The sequence below is a fragment of the Diadema setosum genome, chromosome 4 (genome assembly GCF_964275005.1).
Source record: "Diadema setosum chromosome 4, eeDiaSeto1, whole genome shotgun sequence".
NCBI lineage: Eukaryota > Metazoa > Echinodermata > Echinoidea > Diadematoida > Diadematidae > Diadema > Diadema setosum.
This window is the reverse complement of record NC_092688.1, coordinates 7,415,254-7,437,627: the sequence shown is the minus strand read 5'-3', so window position 1 is coordinate 7,437,627 and position 22,374 is coordinate 7,415,254. Positions and strand designations below refer to the sequence as shown.

Genomic DNA, 22,374 nt, shown 5'->3' with positions numbered 1-22,374 from the left:
AAAGGTCCAGTTTACCTTCTGGGGCAGTGATTAAAAATTTTCAAGATATCACATTTGATGCATATGTGTAGGTCTGTTGTATCACAAAACATCCTACCATATGAAATTTTTGCAATATAGCTTAAGATATAAGGAGATATCGGTATTTTTCTTAATAAGCCATAACTGTAGACGGTTTAGTCTTTAAACATTTTTTTTTTATAACTATTCTTCACATTTTGTGTATTTAACAATACCTAACATCGATAACATAGATTCAAATTTTTACAGTGGTTGTTTCTATCCCTAACACACATTTAAGATCTATTTTAAAGCACTAATGGTGGGTTTTTGTTTCATCTGCAAATGGTAAATTATGCCTCGAAGAGATGTGATTGTCCAGTAGATCCTTTTCTGCGGCCATATGCTCCCATGAATAAAGAAATATAGGAATAGAGTAAATGATGCAAGTCATATGAAGAATCATAAATCACTGGTTTATTGATACAAGTCTTTCTCCACATGATAAAGTGTCAATCAGTCACATGCCCTTCTAATGAGGAAGAAACACTGGCGAGTTAGCCACTGAGATGGCTCTAATGTGGTTCACCTTCCGCATCAATTCATACTTGTATAAGAGTATGGGAGGTATTAAAGTTACCATCACAACTTTACTACGCCATCAAATAATTTTGCTTGGTACTTAAGTCACTGTAGTCTTTTCAGTATTGACAGCATGCTTTGATCAACATTGTTTGGGATGCTTATTTTTATACTTGTGGTTCACATGCTATGATGTGTGGTTCTCCTCAGGCTTTGTCCATGCAACTTGGTGGTGCCCCAGCAGGACCAGCAGGTACCGGCAAGACAGAAACCACAAAGGACTTGGCCAAGGCTCTGGGTCTGCTCTGTGTGGTCACAAACTGTGGAGAAGGCATGGACTACAAGGTAAGGAAGCAAGAACAACAACAACAGTGTGTTTTTGTTTTAATTCAAGATCTGTAATGCAGGATGTATGCAAATGTCGCTTAATATATTAGGATGTCAAATATGAATTAGCTTCCTTTTAGTTGCTGACATTTCTGTTGATTGTAATTTTTGTTTTGCCTGTGTCATGATTTTCAACCCACATCACTTTCATGACTTGTTTCAAAGACAAAAGGTGCTGGAACCTGTAGAGTAAGTATGCAAATCTGTAGTGATACAGGTCTTTATACACACTTCTTAGATAATTTCCCGTAAGAATGCAGTGGAATATGTTATATAATATAAGCCTTAACTACAGTATTGATATGTGGTGAGCAAAGTTAGTGGGATGGATGGACATTCAGAACACCCAAGAAGGGAAATATCTGGGGCCCGTCTCATAAAACTTGTCATCAGTGACAAGTTGTCATAGATGTGACATGCTACTGAAATCCGTGCATCTGATTGGCTGAGAGCAAATTTGTCATAGAAATGTGGCAGTTGTTGCTGAAGTTATATGAAACGGGCCCCAGGTCAGATGCAACAGAATCCCATGCATCACACAGTTTGCGTATTTGTCACTTTAACATGCATTTCTTTTCTGCATTGCATTTCAGGCCGTAGGCAAGATCTTCTCCGGGCTGGCGCAGTGTGGTGCGTGGGGCTGCTTCGATGAGTTCAACAGGATTGATGTCTCCGTGCTCTCTGTCATCTCATCCCAGATCCAAACCATCAGGAATGCCCTCATCCATAACTTAAAGAGATTCCAGGTAAAATTTTCAATTTATCCACACAAACAGGTACTATTTAATGGGTCTGCCAAAGTCACTACGTCATGCCTTTTTACTGTCAATATGACCTACCTTGTTTGTGCTAGCGCACATATAAACAGCTCACCATATCACTTACATGACAACATAGTACCTGCATTAATCTGTTGTAATTAATTGGTAACATTTTCCCACCATCGTTAAGATAAAGGAGTGTTAATTCATGTACTGCTCACAGTTCTGAAATATGATGATAAGGAATTCACAAGATTTTGCATCTTAAATCTGTGTTAGTACATACATCGTATCTATGACAACTTTGATCACCATGCAGCGTTGGTCAATATGCTTTCAATGTATCGCATTGTGTAGAACCTCAATTTTCCCTTACAAATGCTTTATATAACTGAGAACATGATGCTCTTACATTAACCACTTCATACTGAAAACTGTTTCCTTTAATTGTGTCTGACAGTTTGAGGGCATGGAGATCGCCATGGACAACCGCATGGGAATCTTCATCACCATGAACCCTGGCTACGCCGGCCGCACAGAGCTGCCCGAGAGTGTGAAGGCCCTCTTCAGGCCAGTGGTGGTCATCGTGCCTGACCTGCAGCAAATCTGTGAGATCATGCTGTTCTCTGAGGGTTTCCTGCTGGCCAAGGTGAGATTATGGATCTTGTCACTCGGTGACGAGGCATGTCACTGTGTTCACCACACTAATTGCATTTCAAATTCTCTGTATTTTAATGTGTAAGTGCTTTTAGATCATGAGATATTTGATACTGACTTGTGCTCACTGCTGCTAACTGGTCCTTCGACGCAAAGTTCACAAATAAGTCAGTGTGTAAACTGCACTGAAGTGATAGACAAATATGTTGCACTTGTGCAATTTGTACTTGTGATAACCCGTAAAAAAAAAAAGAAAAAAAATCCCAGAACAAATGAGGTAGACAAAGATATCCAAAATACAGATGATAATCATGTAATTTTTAGAACCAGTATCGTAATTGCAATCAAGGATAGTTAAATCATGAACAAAGTCATGTTTTGTCTTTTTGAATACAGGCAAACTAAACTGTAAAGAAAATATCCGATATAAATATATCAAAAGAAAGAAAATATCCATATCAAAATGTGTCATGATCATCATTCTATATGTGTGTATGTAATACAGGTCCTTGCCAAGAAGATGACTGTGCTGTACAAGCTGGCCAAGGAGCAGCTGTCCAAACAGTATCACTACGACTTTGGTCTGCGTGCCCTCAAGTCTGTGCTGGTCATGGCAGGAGAGCTCAAGAGAGGATCCGCTGAGCTTGCTGAAGTGTGTGCAATTTCTTTTCTCATTTCTCTTTAGATAAAAGGATGTGTGCTTCAAGTGAAATGTTTGAATGACATGTAGGTGTGGATCTTGGATCCCAGTTGGTTGAAAGCCAAAATTATGTTTGATTTCTTTGTTTGATTTAAGCATAATTCTTACTGTATAGAAATTTAGCACTTTAACTTGCATCTAATGCTAACATTTGCCTTGTACAGATGTGTGTATTTTCAAAATTTGTCTTATCATGTTTAGATTTTGGTTTTCTTTGGTAACACAACTGTCTTATGCATGTCAAGTGACATAATGTGTGAAGATTGCTGTAAATTGAGAAGTGTATAGGAATGGCCCTTCGTATGTGTTTTTATAATGCTTGACCCACATTAACCTAATTTGACTCTGCTTGATCTCTGCCTTCCAGGATGTGGTATTGATGAGAGCCCTGCGTGACATGAACCTCCCCAAGTTTGTCTTTGAGGATGTGCCCCTCTTCCTGGGCCTCATCTCCGATCTGTTCCCAGGCCTGGACTGCCCTCGTGTCCGCTACCCCAACTTCAACGACGCCGTGGAACAGGTCCTGCAGGACAATAGCTACATTTTGCTGGACCACCAGGTATGGTTCAATATTCCTTGATGTTTCAGGATTCATATTTATATTCATATTTAGGATATTCTAGTTTTTCCTCTAAGGATCTGTATGTAGGTGGTCGATGTATTGGGCCAGACTTTGTGCCTACCAAGAGTAGAACTTCTGTCCACAAACATGATGTCACGTTTTGTCAGTGCTATTAAAAACATCTCAAGACATACTTATGCTCTCTCTCTTTCTGTCTGTCTAAACATAAGCCTGATAAGTGCTTTAGGGTCACTACCAGCATTATGGAAAGATACAAACCTCACTTTAAAATGCAGAAAAAAGAGGCCAAAGGGAATTTGTAAAGATGATACAAATTATGACATCATCTGGGTCAATGCTGTACTGCATAAGTCAAAATAAGAAAGAATCTACCAGTATGTCTTTCTTACTCTTTATTTGTAATTTGTGTTCTCTCTCATCAAATCAAGGTTGATAAAGTCGTCCAGATGTATGAGACCATGCTGACCCGCCACACCACCATGGTAGTCGGACCGACCGGCGGAGGCAAAAGTGTGGTCATCAACACTCTCTGTCAAGCACAGACCAAGTGAGTTTTGTCTCAATAACCTTGTGTTCTAACGAAAATGAAACTGTCTGAAAAGAATGTTCTAGAGACTATTGTCTCATCTGTGATTGAAGAAGTATGTTCCTGACTGGCATTGTTCCAGTGGACTCAGTCTTTCAGAGCTCAATCTCACGTTATGCTGGAATATCTATGACCATGTAATCTGATACCATTTAAAGTATTATACATCAAAAGAAAGACTTGCTTACTCAAACCTTCCTACTTTTCCCATAGGCTTGGGATCCAAACCAAGTTGTATGTGATGAACCCAAAGGCCATGAGCGTCATCGAGCTCTACGGGATCCTCGACCCGGTCACGCGTGACTGGACCGACGGCCTGCTCTCCAACATCTTCCGTGAGATCAACAAGCCCACGGACAAGAACGAGCGCAAATACATCCTGTTTGACGGGGACGTGGACGCCCTCTGGGTGGAGAACATGAACTCTGTGATGGACGACAACCGACTGCTTACCCTGGCCAACGGAGAGAGGATCCGACTGCAAAAACACTGCGCCCTGCTCTTTGAGGTCAGTTGGCTTTCACTGAAGAGAAACTGGAAACTTTGGTGTAGACAGACACCTTGACAGCCATGCCTAATCACTTTTGTTTGATTTCATGTGTTCAAACAATATGACAGAGGGAAAGAAGGGTAATTGTGCATACAAAGGTGAAGCTTTTTACAAGGAGTGTTGTCCATTGAGTGATTTGATTATAAACTTTGAAGTGGTCAAGATGTTTGCTAGTTGATCATGGAATATTGTGTGCTGTAAACTTGGCACATATGGTATTTTCAAAAATAACTTAGAAGCTCCGAGTCACAAAGTGAAGTGAATAATTATGCATTAAGAGCCAAATTATCCATAAAGAGTTAAAGGGTTAGGAAAGACGAGCAATGTGTTGAATCCATTATTTCTACTGTCTGTTCTGTCTTTTGCCTTTTACCACTTCTCATTCCCTACATCATGATTTCACAGGTGTCTGATCTCCAGTATGCCTCGCCCGCCACCGTCTCCCGCTGCGGCATGGTCTTCGTGGACCCCAAGAACCTGGGTTACCGCCCCTACTGGGAGAAGTGGGTCAACGCCCGCCCCAACAAGATGGAGCAGCAGGACCTGATGCGCCTCTTTGACAAGTACGTGCCCGCCACCCTGGAGATGATTCTGGAGGGTATCGTGGATGGCAAACAGGGGGAGAAACTCAAGATGATTGTACCTCTCACTGCCCTCAACTTGGTAAGTCTTTGCAAAGCAAAAGAGTAAAGCCTTTTTCTTTGTGCTTTTTCAATGCTATTGTTTTTGTTGCTTGCGAGAGACCCAAATGGAAGAAAAAAAAAAAGTGTTGCGTTATGGACACTTGCAACTAATACTTATATTGTATTGGATGGCTATGAATGGGATACCAGGGAATATTGCACGAGATAGGGCCAGTATTGCACGAATCGAAGATGAGTGCAATATTGACCCTTTCGAGTGCAATATTCCATGGTATTCCATGAATTAATGCCACCCAATATAATTATTATCATCTACAATCAAGTAGAGCAAGCATAAACTGCACAAAAATACCGGGCTTCTTGTCTTTGAAGTTGACTCGGCGGTCACATCTCAGCGCTGAAGAAGGGGAAGCCCCTAAAACTGCATATGAAACGAGCACCTAGCAAGATGTTTGCGCGCTTGTGAATTGTAACAATACGACGTGCACTAGTAGCAAGCGTTTGCGCACTCAGCAAGCGCTCGCCCAACAAACGAGAATATCGTGCGATCTTGAACGGCCAGCAACAACGGTAGCCTATGGGAAATTAATATGTTGGTCTATGCATTTCGTTCAATATGCTCTGGTATTGAACGGGAAAAATTGAGTGGACAACAATATATGTTTTTAATGCACCGCTAAAACGTCCTATGGAGATGATAATTGTGAATATTCTCCTTGTGATGCAGGAGGAGGGAGGACATGAGAAAATTGAGCTTGTTTTGGCTGATTAAGGGAGAAAGAATACAACAATACAAGGTCCTTATTTTTTTTCCTCTCATTTAAATGCTCAAGGCATGGGAACATTTTGTGACTGTAACATTTACACATGTGTGAAACACTTTATTAATAAATGACAAGTTTACCCAGATATACATGTGAATTCACTAATGCAGCAATGTTTGTAGAACACATAGTGAAATTTTGAGGGAAATTGGACTACTGAGTATCTGTTAAAAAGTTATGAATTCTTAAGGTTTCAGTGCCACAGTAGCTGGATAAAAAGACTACAGCAGTTTGTGACATCACTGTAAACAGAATTCAATATATTTTCATATTTCTAGCAAAATAAAAGAGCATGTGACTTGCTTCTTTCAGAAAGTGGGGGGAACAACATTTCCCTTAATATGTGTCAGTAACAAGTTGAGGGAATTTGTGTTTTTCTTAAAAAAAAGAAATTTTGAGGAATTCTCTTTATAATTTTCTTCATATCATTGTTGTGCAGTGATGTCTCAAACTGTTGTAGTCTTTTCATCCAGCAATGGCAAAAGTGAAACTTTAAAAATTCATAATTTTTGAACAGTAAGACGAGTTAGTCTGATTTTCCTCAAACTGTCCCTGATATGTTCTATGTATATTGCTGTTTTCACTCAATCCATGCATATATCTGAGTGAACTTGTCCCTTAACTCTTACTGTGAAATTATAGAAGCATCTTGATGGTGATTAATTGCTGATGCTCCGTCACGACCTCCTCTCCATCCTCAGGTGACCCAGCTGAGTCGGCTGCTGGACTCACTCCTGGTGAAGGAGCTCTCCGAGTCTGACGTGCTTGAGTGCTACTTCCTGGAGGCCCTCTACTGGTCCGTGGGTGCGGCCCTGCTGGAGGACGGGCGGGTCAAGTTTGACAGCTTCATGAAGTACCTGGCCTCCATGCCCACCAACCAGGAGGAAGGTGTGGATCCAGGACCGGGCGAGATCCCAGGGGTGCTTGAGACGGTCTACGAATACTTCTTTGACAAGCAGAAGAACAAGGTGAGAGATACTAGATACTACCCATCTTACCTCAGGTCTAGAACAGTTGTGAGGAGATCTGCAAGACTTCACAATTTTTTTTTTTTCATCTGAGTAATTTCGCAAATTCTTGGACATTCGTAGAAAGACAAAAAATGATGAAATTGTAAGAATTTGATAATGACCACATACTCCTCAATGTAACGCTAAGGGGGTCATACATTTTTCCAAGAAAACAAGTAATAAATGTCAGTCAGCCAAGAGACTTTTGGTCAGAAATCTGTACATCTCAATGACATCTGCATATGTGTTATCTGATGCATTTCTTCATAGGGCTCTGAAAGACATGTGATAGTTTCACAATGTTGTGTGTTCTTCAAGAATTATTATTCAGTTCAAAATACTTCATCAATCTATGTAGATGAAATGGATCGTGTTGCATATTTTGGGGTTCACAGAACTTAAAAAACAGCTCACTTTCTTTTCTCATCTTTGCAAACAGTTAGAATTTGAAGAAGCAAACTGAATGAAACAAAACAAAACAAAACATGATGAATGGCTAATAGAGAGAGATGTATTAATTGGTTTGGATAGATACCATTTGGTATCAAAGACCATCATAATGCGATTATATCTGTTTTTGTTGCATGTAAACTATGGAACATAAGAAGTGATTCTTATAATTGGATGTTACAAAACTTGTCCATTGTGCAGTGGATTCCATGGTCCAGAGTGGTCCCACAGTATGTCCACGATCCAGAGAAGCGCTTCAATGAGATCCTGGTCCCAACTGTGGACACAGTCAAGAACACATGGATCCTGGAACAGATGCTCTCCATCAAACAGCCGGTCCTGTTTGTAGGCGACTCGGGAACGTCAAAGACCGCCACCATCCAGGACTTCTTGCGCAACTTGGACCAAGACAGCCATGTAAGAACAAATGGTCCCAAGACCAAGCTTTCCTTGCATTTTTACTTTGTTGCTTTTTTTTTTTTTTGGGGGGGGGGTCGCTTTTCATAATCAGAACTAGATAGTGAGAATGATTATTGTGATAAAGTTATTTTTTGTTGTGAATATAGAGTAACTTTCTCCGACTAATGTCTTTTTTGTAATACGGAATTATCTGTAGTTGTTTCCCATAAGACAACAGTTAATATCAGTGATCTGATTAATCTTGGTCTTCCTCTAGTGATATAGCGCAGAGAGTCTGTTGCAAGTTTGACAAGTTATTATGTATTTGAATATTGACATCTGCAAGAATTTGTGTAAGCTATGAGTAACTCAAATGGATCCTAAAAAAAAAGAAAAAGAAAGACTGTTTTCATTATTTTTTTGTATGGATCTTGAATGATATGTCATATTTTAAAGAGATTTTAAAAAATATTTCTGTCCTTGTCTCAGTCACAGAAGATTTGTTTGATTAAATGAGCTTCTGATTGTAAAGGTTTGTAATGTACAGTATTTAATGATGACTTGCCCTGTCTGTAGCCCAAAACAGAGACCTACGGTCGTCTTAAGTTAAAAACAGTGAGTACCCAATAAACAAAAAGAACGTAGAAGATCTCAGCCATCAATAGCAGCACTATATCTCATTACCATAGCCCCATATTCATGTTAGCACAATGTACAGTGTATCAGTTTATATCCACGGGCAACCTTTTATCCTGTCCTCAATGTTCATGCATAAGATATTCTCCAAGTTACACAATGTAGTCATTGGTGTCGTTACGTTGATTATTAGTGCATTTTACAGCACTTGTTGTATTCATGGTGGGTAAAAGCACTTTTTTACAGCACACACAAATGATCAACCCCCTCTCGTTGAGATCAATGACTCAGGAATATTACGGCATAGTCAAGCTGTATTGTGGATTATCTTTTAGTTGTGCTGTGTGACATGTTCATGCCTCTTTTAATGAGGGCTTATTTTTAGCCTTCCAATGTCACTTTGCAACTATGCACTGTAGCTGAGAAAATCTCATCACAGTCTGACAATGTCTGTCATGTGTATTGATATCTGCAATGCCTTATTGTCAGGAGAAAATTGATTTGTAGATATTTCTTGAAATATCAATCTGATTTGTCAAATGTTATGCACCATCAAAGAACACATAAGTAGATGTGCATTTTATATTCACATGTAGATATAAATATATCTTCACCTATTGATATGAATATGTACTCATCTGCTGATTAATATATGTAAGCCTGTAGTACTCGTGTATATAGTCTTTAGAATTCATGGCTTTAGTCTTTCAAAGTCAAATTAGTGTAGAATGTCTACCACACTCTCCCTTGTAGCTCATTATTATGTTATTAGCTTTCTTTCCTTGTCAGTCATTTTGTCGATATGAAAATTCACATTCCTTGTGGGAATTCTCTGAGGCCTTTTTTCGATTTTGTGTGTATATGTGGGTGTTTTTTTTTTCTTATTTTCTCTTTTCAAGGCTTGACTTGTGATACCATCACAAATATAGCCTTTGATGTGCACTTTTACCATGCAACACAGAAAGAAGAATATGAATGACTGGAGTGTTTAAACAGGTTCTGACATCTTAATTGTCTCATCTGCTCTTTGACTTCAAAGTATTAGCTAGACACTTCATTTGAATATAACTATTTTCTTAGAATTACATCCGAAGAACGATTAATGTTAGTAGTATTTTGCATCTAAGAACTCTGCTTGCAGCATCTCAAATAGAACACTATAGTTACACTTGTCCGACACCCAGCAAACATTCTATGTAAATGATGCAGAAGACTTAACTGTTTATTGACAGTTAAAGAATTTGGCTCCAACTACTTTCCATATCGCGTGAATTTGGTCAGAGCTCTGTTCTTCATTCTACTAATATGATGACATCCATACCTCAATTACACAGTAGCTCATGGCAACACACAGCATAACCTGTGTATCATGTAGGATCAAGCTTATAATTGTAGTTCACACATAATGATTCAACCACTCTGTAAACTGCATGGATCCATTTCTGTAGTGTAGACTTAGTGAGTGAAATGGTAGTACCCTCTGCTGCTTACATTTCTGTGACTACTCCTGGTGCTACGCCTCCTGATACCACCAGTAGAATTGTCCACACGCTCAACTCTTGGCGACTTTTCATGTGAGATGTATAATACAATGTCACGGCACATTGCTGTTGCATTATGTTTTGGGAACTGGCCCATTTTGGGGGGACATAATTTTGTCATATTGTGGACTAAATTCTGACTTCACCTCAGAGATAAAACAATAGAAACACAGATTTGGCACTGCGAGCACATGAAATGCATCATTAGTCTGTATGGTATTTGTTTTTATGTAAGTACTGATATCTGCTGCCTTTTTCCTGTTGCCTTCAGACTCTGTCCAGAGCTATTCATAAACTAGTTTTAGTCACCATTGCTGGATTAAATTTCTTTGTATCAGATTGTGTTTATTCACCTGCAATTCTCGTCTCAAGAAATCTTTTTCATTGTAATTTACAAGAGTTATGTGTCTTGTATGTTTGCATTTAATTGCTGTTTGCTATCAGTGTATTTTTTTGTAATATGGTAGTCAGTGACAATTACTACTTTTCACTTCTCTAGCATAACTACTGTTGCTCATTAGGTTTTTTTTTTTCGTTTTTTTTTTTCGTCATTAAGATTTATCCTCAGGATTTTCATCAAGATATCACTTCTGGGGGGTGTTTCATCAACGCTTGTCAGCGCCGACAACTGTCGCCGCTGACCAATTTCAGCAAAATCCTTGGTTTTGATTGGCTGAGATGCTCTGGTCACTGACTGTTACTATGGTGATTCAAGTTGTCAGCGCCGACAAACGTTGATGAAACACCCCCCTGTACTTGTTGGTGAATTTTTCTTTGCTCTGCTTTTTTTCTTCTTTTTTTTTCAACACTGTTTCCTTACCAGGTTTATTTGACTAATGGGCTTTCCTTTCTTAATTCATCCTAGTATCTTTCTAACACTAATGATAATGTAGGTTTTATTATTCTGTCTGTCATAGGAAAGAATCTTGTGCTTATGCACCCAGTCCTCGTATGATTCTCCTCCCTTTTCAGTCTATTGTAGCCTCAAAATACTAAATTCCAATTGATGTAGTGCATTTTTAGAAACCAAGGCTTTAACTGACGCCTGTTTCTTCCCCATTCTCCCCACCCCCTTCCCCTCAACAGCTCATCCTGTCCATCAACTTCTCGTCGCGGACCACCTCCATGGACGTGCAGCGCAACCTGGAGGCCAACGTCGAGAAGAGGACCAAGGACACGTACGGCCCGCCACCGGGCCGACGCCTCCTGGTCTTCATGGACGACATGAACATGCCCCAGGTGGACGAGTACGGCACCCAGCAGCCCATCGCCCTGCTCAAGCTGCTGCTGGAGAAGGGGGGCATGTATGACCGCGGGAAGGACCTGATCCTCAAGTACATCAGAGACATCGGCTTCCTAGCTGCTATGGGCAAGGTAGAAAACAACCTCTTAACTTGATTCTTACACTGTGGAGACTTTGGAGTGTTTCTTGTGATCAAAACCAAAATTTCTTTTCGAAATTTTCAATTTCTTGTCCGAATTGTTGTCAGTATTACCAAATGTTTAACTTCATTTTCTTTTTTATGTATGATTTTTTTGTTGTTGATGAATTGATTTTTATAAATTGTTATGAAGAAACTGGAGAAATCTGATGTAACACACTCCTTAACATGACGCCCGGAAATTGTCTAAAGATAGAGTTCCTTTCAAAATTCTTTAAATGACATGACATGATAGTGTATTGTTAATGTCCCTAATTCTTAATATGAACGAGAATCCAATGAAACAGATGCCGAAAAAGAAAGAGACAGAGAGAGAAAAAAAAGCTGTTCATCATGATTGCAATCTTGGCAATTTGTGTCAAATTTTCCTCCCAGGCTGGTGGAGGCAGGAACGAGGTGGACCCACGCTTCATCTCCCTCTTCAGCACCTTCAACATCACCTTCCCATCGGAGGACACCCTCAATCACATCTACTCCTCCATCCTGAAGGGCCACCTCCAACCTTTCGATGAGAGCATCCAAAAACTGGCACCCAAGATCACCCAGGCAACGCTGGACATCTATAAGGTCAGCACTGCTGGGGGGAAATATCACTTGAATTGGTGTCTCTTGTTGTCATCAAACAGTATGGTTACATTTCAGCATTAGTTTAAAATGCAGGTCAGAAATAATTGAAAAGGTATGTACACCATGTATTTGAAATTGGTTTCACCTAGTTTGACTCTAAATCTCAGTCTTAATGTGATTTGAAATATACAGAACTTGTGTGTCCAACTGAATTGTGTAGATATCACATCTTAGTAACCGAAATTAGGTGACTCAAAAATGTGTGAAATGCATACTATGTCAACCAGGATACAGATTCAGGAATAAGCTATGACCTGTCATGGTATCAGTCATCATATCAATATCTGTCAATTAAAGTTTGTATCACTTGTGGTTTGAATCTTCTAATTGTATTTTCAATTTTGTAATCAGTAAATCATCTCTTTCAAATATGTCCTCCCAGAAATACCATCATTGTGGAAGTTAGCAGTGTACCAGTTGACATAATGGTTTTGTTTAATCCATTTAGCAGAGATTCTGTTAAGTTTTTGTGCCTTATGCAGAACCCTCTCCCCCTCCTTCCCGTAGGTTATCATTGTGGATCTGCCGCCGACGCCATCCAAGTTCCACTACATCTTCAACCTGCGCGACCTGTCCAGGGTCAGCCAGGGCCTGCTCCTGACCACCCCCGACCGCTTCACCGATGCCAAGGGCTTCGTCCGGGTGTGGCGCAACGAGTGTCTGCGTGTCTTCTACGACAGGCTCATCAACCAGCATGATAAGGACTTGGTGCAGGTGGGTGTAGCAGTCAGAAACTAAGTGAAAGGGTTTGGCTCACTCTTACCTATAGCATACCTCCAAACTAATACAAGATATGTTATTACAATATGTAGATTGTCTTCATACATGTAAGAAAATGATATTTTGAGTAAAAATGCATTATTCTGAAATTTGATTAAGATGCCTAATATGTTAATTTTCCTGCTGTTGATCCACAGTGTGTGCTTTTTTCTTTTAAATCTATGTATTTTTTTTTCTCTGCATCAGTATTTTCATTTTTATTTTCAGAGGTTGGCACCCCTGCATTCAAATAATATATGATTGTATTGTGATTGAGCTATGAATTACATATCTGAAACATTTAGTTCAGTTCAATCAGGATATAGTGGAAGCGAAAAAAAAACCCAACAATTAACATGTAAGAAGTCACGTTGGATGATGATTAAAAGAGAAAAAGTTGTTGTAGAAGTTTTTAATTCATGTTTGCTAATTGTATGTTCTTTTTTTTTTCTTTTTTTTTTTTTGGAAACAGGGCATCATGAAAACTGTGCTGGAAGAGCACTTCCGAGAGCACACAGAGAACGCCATGCGTGATCCTCTCCTCTTTGGTGATTTCCGTACCGCCCTGGATGAGGGTGAGCCCAGGATGTATGAAGACATTCAAGACTATGATGCAGCCAAGGCCATCTTCCAAGAGGTGGGTTTATATCACAGGCAATTTTTCCTCCCGTAGTTCATCTTGGACTTCTTTTTGGTTGATGATTGCACATACTTGCCATTTTTGCGTATTTTTTGTGTTAACTGGGCCTATCTCTGTTGATGATTGTACACACTCACCCATTTTATTGTGTGTGTGTGTATGAAAGGGTTGCGGTTTCATTGAATTGTAAATTTGACAAGTCACGGCAACACATGTTCAGATAGATTCATGCAATAGATATTTCTCTGTTTTGCATGTATTACGGTATTTATTGTTTTGCTTTTTTTTTTTGGGGGGGGGGACTGAAGGGAGAAATATCCTCACATTAATCCAGATATGATATGATGGTTATATATGTGATATATCTTATAGACAGATTTCCATATGTGTTTATTCCTCTTTCTGTTTGTTTGTTTGTTTGTTTTTTCTTGTGTGGCTTGTACAGAAGATCTGGGCTTCTGTTTATGAAAGTGTGTAGGAAAAAATCTCAAAGTTGTGATTGTCAACCTTTCAAAAACAACTAAACCTTGGTTGACAGTAAGTGTACTGCAGACTTACCATGGATGGGACATGACATCAGTAGTATCCCCCAGGGTTTTTCCATCTCATACAAGCTGATATGTCATGGAAAAATCTAGCTTTTAGCTCTATTTGTGGTGTTACCTGCAACACTCAGGTTACAGGTGTACACAATGTTCATTCAGCCATACCTCGATCATGTTCCTCCTTGTCTCCCACAGATTCTAGAAGAGTACAACGACACGCACACCCCGATGAACCTGGTCCTCTTTGAGGATGCCCTGGACCACTTGACCCGGGTCCACAGGGTCATCCGCATGGACCAGGGCCACGCCCTGCTGGTTGGTGTGGGTAAGTCTTTGCTCTCTGTCACAATGTGTTTGCATTAGCGTACGATGTGGAGGGGATGTAGAGACCCCCTGGTTGCACACGTGTCGATTGTAAAGTCTTTCTACTGTAATGCTTGGGAGAAAATACGATTTGCAATTCCAGAAGTTGGCTTATCACTTTAAAGGGAAGATAAACCCCAAGAACAATGTGGATTGAGTGAAAGCAGCAACATTAGTAGAACACATCAGTGAAAGTTTGAAGAAAATCGGACAATCGATGCAAAAGTTATGAATTTTTAAAGTTTTGGTGTTGGAACCGCTGGATGAGGAGACTACTAGAGGTTATGACGTATGAGTGGACTACAATATCAAGAAAATATAAAGAAAATACTACAAAAATCCATTTTTCATGAAAATTACAAATTCCATCAACTTGATATTGACATATGTTAAGGGTAGCAATTATTCCCCGTGCTTTCTGAAAGCGGTTGGTCCACTGCTCTTTCATAATTCTAGAAAAGTGAATTTTTGTTGAATATCCTTTATATTTTCTTTGTATTGTTGTCCACTCATACGTCATATCCTCTAGTAGTCTCCTCATCCAGCGGTTCCAACACCAAAACTTTAAAAATTCATAACTTTTGCATCGATTGTCCGATTTTTCTCAAACTTTCACTGATGTGTTCTACTAATGTTGCTGCTTTCACTCAATCCACATTGCTCTTTGGGTTTACCTTCCCTTTAAGAAATGGAGAGAAATTTTTTTTTTAGGTAAATATATTTGTGTTCCACTCTGTGATAGGGTAAGTCTACACAATCTCCTGCTGTATTTTGCATCTGATCAATACAGTCTTTCTGTTGATACATCTCATTCTTGGCTTTGGCTTTGTTTGTTTGGATACTTGTTTGTGAATACAGACCATTTAAAATCTGAATTGTCTGCTATTATTTGTCTTCTTGAGAAAGTGTGTCATCAAAAGCACACTGGTTTTCAATATCTGTAGTTAACCAACATTTTTGTTGTATGCTACAATTGTATGTGTGATATGATGTACTATAAATTGCATGATATGTCAATCTAGCTTTCACTGTCATGGCATGTCATTTCATGGGTCTGGGTGGGGCAGGGGTGGATCTGTATCAATAAAAGGTTATTGACATTATCACCTCTGCACCTTCTGGTATGCAACGCTCTGTTCTGACACTTGACCCCTGGTCACAGGTGGAAGCGGCAAGCAGAGTTTGACCCGCCTGGCTGCCTTCACTGCCGGCTGTGAGGTCTTTGAGATCACCCTGAGCAGGGGCTACGACGAGAGCAACTTCCGGGAGGACCTCAAGATCCTGTACAACAAGCTTGGCATTGAGAACAAGAAGGTCACCTTCCTCTTCACTGATGCCCATGTGGCACAGGAAGGTCGGTAGTAGCAGTCAAGCTAAGTCAAGCAGTGTCAAGCATGATAGCATACGTTACTGTAAATGTGGAAATCTTGGTGGTACTCATACATGAATTTTTCATGTATTTCACTCTACTTTTGGCTAGAATGAATTCTAAAACCCACAAAAATATCTTCACAATTTTCTCTGTATTTTAAGAATGGGTTGACAGTTGCACAGCATGAATTGAAGAACCAGCAAATATGTTATTGAGTCACTCAACATGAAAAATTAAATGCGCGAATGTATTCAATATTTACAGTATGTCCCACTCCATGTCTATGTAATGTATTTCTATTGGTTAATGCTTAGGTATGACTTGTATGGACTTGCTGAAAACCAGCTTTTTAGCTGAAAGCAAGTTGTTCACTTCCGTGCTTAGATAAATAATTACAATACAATACAATATGTACCAAAAGCCAATAGTACTTGTAGTTCAATATGGAATTTCCTGTTTAATTCCTTTAGCCCAGCATAGTCAACTAATGAATATGAGTCAAGCAGTTACATAAGAAAAAGTATGATTGTGGTCGTTGTGGCAGAAAGATCCAGCTCTATCCATGTAAACTGTACACATATTCTCTCACACCTTTGATTATGTGCCACCTAATCCTGTGTATATGAGTCCTGCATGTCCTTTCTGTCATATCATGTAGATTTGGTGATATGATGTGTCCTGTTGTGTGTTATTAGATTGTGGTTAAGGTCATGCAGACATTTGATTGTATATTTACAGGTTTCCTGGAGTTGATCAACAACATGCTGACTGCAGGCATGGTTCCAGCACTCTTTGCAGATGATGAAAAGGAAGCCATTGTTGGGCAGGTAAGGGACTTGAGCATCAAACCTGATGCTAGAGTTTTTCTGGAAGCAGAATTCTCTTACCAATGTATCAGAGTGTGTATCAGCCCTCCACTAGGAGTTTGGTGTAGTAGCAACATGCATGGGTTCACCCCTAGCAGAATTCTCACTCCCTGGCCAGACTGTGTGACAGCACTCCACAAACGTGCTATCTACTGTTTGCTTTTCTAACAACACAATCGTGGGTTCCCTTGAGGCAGAATTCATGCTTTTGGACACCATATCTGCATTTTTGTTTGGTATTAAACAAGAGTCATGTTACATCTTGTGGTTTTGCTTTACCTTCACTATAACTGAGTTGGTGTTTTCGTTTTTTGCTTTGAGAGAGAGAGTGAAGTAAATGCTAGTAATGTAGCTTAGCAGGCTACTTCTTTCAATCTGGGGTTAAAATGAGTTGCCTTTCTCTGTTCCCCATGCCTAGATGCGTGATGAGGCCACCAAGCAGGGTATCCCGCCAATTCGCGAGGCCATCTGGCAGTACTTCATCACCAAGAGCATCAACAACCTCCACGTGGTGCTGGCCATGTCCCCCGTGGGCGACACGCTGCGCACCCGCTGCCGCAACTTCCCCGGCATGGTCAACAACTGCAGCATCGACTGGTTCATGGCCTGGCCCAAACAGGCCCTGGAGGCTGTCGCCACCGTCTTCCTGGGCAATGAAGAGGTCAGTCCCTGCATCCTTAACTGACCTTGTCCATCTTCTCCTTTTCCACATCTATTGTCCTTAGATTCTACATCACAGTAAAAATGCACAGACAGACAGACAGAACACCCCTCCTTCAATGGTTTTTAGTACAGTTGAACCTCTCGTATCCGGACAAGTCGGGACCGGGGCTCATCCGGATAAGGGATTTGGCCGGATACGGGAGACTCAATGCTTTATACATGTACATATACATACACATGTACTGATGTAGTCCATGTAGTACCACATGTAGTAATGTGTGTACTGCAACCTTTTCATTGTTACACTCAGTAACAGACCCCAAAATAGAGGTGTATGTTAATGTTGGAAGTAATATGTAATTCATGTGTGTTTGTGTAGGAGTTCTCAAGGAGTTGGGAATCCCCCTTTCCTCCCGTAATTATTAAAAAAAAACAAAAAAAATCACGGCGAGATTGCGTCCGTATAATAGAGAGATACGGATAAAGGGAGGCCGGATAAGAGAGGTTCAACTGTAGTTGAAACAGCTGACACTACCTACGCAATTATATCCACTCTCAAAGATAACATCAACAGCAGGCCCTGTTGCATAAAAAGATGCAATCAAACGTAAGTCAGAAAATCAAATATAAGTCAGTCATCAGCCAATCAGAATTGAGCATGCAGAGACTTATCTTTGATTTTATGACTCATTTTTGATCTCAGCTTTTTTTGCAACAGGGGCCAAAATGAGTAAATCCAGAGGGGCACTATTGATTTCACAGTTGGGTGCTTTTGTAAGTAAGGATGGATGTTTGACTTATTTAGTGATTGTAGACATTTCGGTAGAAGGTTGTTCACATTTCTTGTCATGTAGTGTTTTGAGCAGTAAGGTATACAATGCACGTAAAAGTTTATCTCTGGATGGCTATGAGTTTGCATTTGCGTGCTTCAGTGATGGATACAAAATACTTGACATCTCTTGCAGTGCATGTATATAGTAACTGTGTCTTCAGCTTATGGCATGATGCTTCTTAATGGCAAACTAACTTGGAGTTTCACCTACCTGATTCCCAAACCAATGATCTCCTGAAAACGCAGGTGAAGAGCATTCCAGATGACAAGCGGACCAATGTCGTGGGCCACGTCGTGTTTGTGCACCAGTCTGTCAGCGACTACAGCAAGCAGTTTGCCCTCAAGCTCCGCAGGAATAACTATGTGACACCCAAGAACTACCTGGACTTCATCAATACCTACCTGAAGCTGCTGGACGAGAAGGACGAATACATCCTGGCGCAGGTATATAGTTTTCAAACCTGTCACCAGTCTCTAGCCACGAAAAGCTTGGTCGGATTTGCGTGCAATTCACTTGCAAAAGGGAGTAAATGACATTTATCACATCTGTTGCTTCAGAGGAAAGGAAGTGATCTATCTCTTTAATCTATAACCAAAAAAAAAAAAAGTCTTTTCATCTGGTCACTTAGCTGTCATTTTCAACCATTAAAAGACAAAATAAGTGCAATGCTACTGTTCCTGCAGTGCCTAAACTCTAGTGATGAATTGATAATTTGTGACTTATGCCATTTAATATCTTAGCAGTACATTTGTTGTATTAGATGGTTGGTGACTATCAACAAGTGCCTTGAAGCATAAAATCATGATTAAAAGAAATAAAAAACAATGTCAATGGAAATGTCATCCTTGAGCTGGTGAAACATGCTATGCTATCATCTGCTTCTGTCACAGTCTTTGTCAGTAACGCACAATCCTCCTTGCTTCTCCCCCTAAAACAGTGCAAGCGTCTTGAGGGCGGCATGGCCAAGTTGGCCGAGGCCAGCGTGCAGCTGAACGAGCTCAACGAGAAGCTGGCCGTGCAGAAGGTGGCGCTGGCTGAGAAAAACGCGGCCTGCGAGAAGCTGCTGGCCGAGATCACGTCCCGCACCTCCCAGGCCACCGAGAAGAAGGAGTTTGCCGTGGCCAAGGGCAAGGACATCGAAGAGCAGAGTGTGGTCATCAAGGCAGAGAAGGTGGGTGGGGCAGTGTGGGAATTCCCCTTGTTTTTGATAAGTGACATCTTGCATGGACAATAGTGACATTGTCATCCAGATGAGATGTGAAGGTCTTTCATAGATGTAACCTGTAGGTACGAGACTTATCAATATGTGCAATGTAACAAAGGCTGTATGGGAATATTGTAACAGATCACATTCATCAATTTATCAAAAGAGTCCTTTTACTGGTTTATCGTCATATGAAAACCAAATGGGCACTAATTCCACAGACTAATGGAAAGCATTCATGAACTTCTCTCCCACAGCTGATGTTGAATATGAATATGTGTGCTTTCCATTCGTTCTTCTATAATCCCTTTCCACACTCGAGTTTATTCATCAGTCAATAATTCTAGAGGCAAACTAAGCCATTGAAAAATTCAAACATAAATTATGTTTGTCAAATAACTGTGAGATGGCCAATGCTGAGCCTCTGTTCAGTTAGATAACACTGATATCAAATAGGGCAAGCTGCCTTTAGAATAAGATGTATTGACTCAACCTGACATTTAGGCTGACATTGCAATGTCACAAAAGCCCAGGACTCCAATGTCCAAGTTTTAACCCTTTGTATACTTTGAGTGCTGATTGTTACAGAAAACCCCATAGCTCTGTACACACTGTCCAAAGTCCTGGCACAGAGAGAGTTAATGACTGTCCTAATGATGTCACTTTGCACCTTACAAACAGGCCGAGGCTGAGGAGGCTCTAGCTGAAGCCATGCCTGCTCTGGAGGCAGCCAGGGAAGCGCTGTCAGACCTCGACAAGTCCTCTGTCACTGAGATCAGGTAAACAGGACACTCATATTCATCTGGGCCCCATTTCATAAAAAGCTGATATGATAACAACTCTTGCTGGAATGACTATTGTCATGGTAATGACAAGAATGCAGCTTTCTGATTGGCTGTTGCTATTGGAAGTTGTCATAGTAATCGTGGATTTGCAGTCACGCCGTCTCATCGAGATGATAGAATCTGGTTTAGAAAAAAACAAACATTAGGACAGTCCAAGTAATCATTTATATAACTTCATTGCCATTACTTTAAATGGAATGAAGTTGTCTACTGTATTTAAAGTTATGCGTTTTGTGTGTGTAATTTTTGGGATATCTTTGGAATATTTTGTGGATATACAAATTGTACTTGTGATTAATATGTAACATGTCAATTGTGGTGTATTTGTCTGATATAGCTGTATGATACTGTAAAGCAAGATATTTTTTGCAGAATTAATTTTCTGCATATTGCCACTGGCGTTCAATACATACAGTGTTGATAAGAACTTTCGCATGCATTTTAATTTTGCCAATCATGATTCTTGCAGAATTTGCAAAATTTAAATGTGTGCAAACATTTCTGGTTTTATAGTAATTGAGATTAACTAGTACTTCTCAATACCTCCTCGTATGGGGTATGTCACTGATTCTCCATCCCAAACCCTTGTTCTTTTTGCAGGGCCTTTGCCAAGCCCCCCAAAGCCGTCCAGATGGTGTGTGAGTGCATCGTGGTGCTGCGTGGTATCCGCGAGGTGTCGTGGAAGTCAGCCAAGGGAATGATGGCTGAGGCCAACTTCCTCAAGTCACTGCAGGAGATGGATGTGGATGGGATCTCACAGACCCAGGTATGGCTCCAACTTGACTGTTCTTTCTCTCTTGCTTTCTATCTCTCTTGATATTTTTTCTATCTATCTATCAATCTATCTGTCTACTAGTATCTGTCTATCTTCCTGACTATCTATCTATCTATCTCTATCTATCTATCTCTATCTATCTATCTATCTATCTATCTATCTGTCTATCTATCTATCTATCTATCTATCTATCTATCTATATATTTGTCTGTCTGTCTAGCTGTTTAATCTATCAATATCAGTCTCTCAATGTATCAACTTGCAGTTTATCTACCTACATGTATCTACCCATGTATCTATCTACTATCTATGTACCTCCCTTCCTATTTACTTATAACTATCTGTCTGTTTGTCTGTCTGTTTGTCTGTCCAGTCAGCTTTTCTAATCAGGTTTTCCTTCATCTCTTTTCTGCACCCTTTCATTCATCCTTCCCACATCTTTGTAGAGGAACCATCTTTTGACTACTGATATATCTTTTCAAAATAAAGTGTATATTTTGAGAATATGAAGACGGTCATCACTTGACTACTTTTTTCGTGGCTTATGGTTTTGTTTTTTTCTTGTCCCAGCTGTCTGAACTTATATCATTGTAAATGAAGTTTGTTGCAGGTATTCACATTATAGAAAATAAGCAACAACTATGTTAGTGAGCTCATTATCAAGAGCTCATTTGCATTTGAGCTGCGGCATCGTTTCTCACCACTACAGGAGTGTCTGTAAAACATTTCTGTTCCCTTTCGTCAACAGGTGAAGACAGTCAGGAACTTCTTGAAGGATCTGGACACAACCTACGAGGACATGAAGACCATCTCATTTGCTGGTGCGGGTCTCTTCAAATTTGTGACCGCAGTCCTTGGTTACTGCTCTGTGGCTAGAGAAATCAAGCCCAAGAGAGAAAAGGTACACTTAGCTAAAAATATTTCACCAAATAAGTTTGTCTGTGATGGTACACCATGTTACTCAACAAGGGAGAAGGAGACCACATTATGCTCATCATATCACAGTTTTTCTCATGGTGCTGGCTTTCTTTGTACTTTCTTGCACATTTTGAGCAAATAAAATCACAAAGCAGCATTTTCAGAAACTGTGAAATGAGAGCTGTCCTGTCTAGGCATGATTAACCTACATC

At 40.1% G+C, this 22,374-nt stretch overlaps 1 protein-coding gene across 1 annotated transcript in view; it reads left to right on the top strand.

Moving 5' to 3' along the window:
- Positions 1 to 22,374, top strand: part of LOC140226817 (dynein axonemal heavy chain 10-like) — a 64,656-nt gene that overhangs the window by 23,436 nt on the left and 18,846 nt on the right. Inside the window, exons 32-54 of the mRNA XM_072307242.1 lie at positions 793 to 927; positions 1,563 to 1,715; positions 2,191 to 2,379; positions 2,893 to 3,039; positions 3,455 to 3,646; positions 4,099 to 4,217; positions 4,470 to 4,764; positions 5,212 to 5,469; positions 6,976 to 7,242; positions 7,936 to 8,151; positions 11,397 to 11,684; positions 12,128 to 12,319; positions 12,887 to 13,093; positions 13,611 to 13,775; positions 14,519 to 14,648; positions 15,849 to 16,040; positions 16,797 to 16,885; positions 17,343 to 17,585; positions 18,666 to 18,863; positions 19,358 to 19,591; positions 20,306 to 20,403; positions 21,070 to 21,235; positions 21,993 to 22,145. Coding sequence (XP_072163343.1) covers positions 793 to 927; positions 1,563 to 1,715; positions 2,191 to 2,379; positions 2,893 to 3,039; positions 3,455 to 3,646; positions 4,099 to 4,217; positions 4,470 to 4,764; positions 5,212 to 5,469; positions 6,976 to 7,242; positions 7,936 to 8,151; positions 11,397 to 11,684; positions 12,128 to 12,319; positions 12,887 to 13,093; positions 13,611 to 13,775; positions 14,519 to 14,648; positions 15,849 to 16,040; positions 16,797 to 16,885; positions 17,343 to 17,585; positions 18,666 to 18,863; positions 19,358 to 19,591; positions 20,306 to 20,403; positions 21,070 to 21,235; positions 21,993 to 22,145 — 4,326 coding nt within the window. The remainder of the gene's footprint in view (positions 1 to 792; positions 928 to 1,562; positions 1,716 to 2,190; positions 2,380 to 2,892; positions 3,040 to 3,454; positions 3,647 to 4,098; positions 4,218 to 4,469; positions 4,765 to 5,211; positions 5,470 to 6,975; positions 7,243 to 7,935; positions 8,152 to 11,396; positions 11,685 to 12,127; positions 12,320 to 12,886; positions 13,094 to 13,610; positions 13,776 to 14,518; positions 14,649 to 15,848; positions 16,041 to 16,796; positions 16,886 to 17,342; positions 17,586 to 18,665; positions 18,864 to 19,357; positions 19,592 to 20,305; positions 20,404 to 21,069; positions 21,236 to 21,992; positions 22,146 to 22,374) is intronic.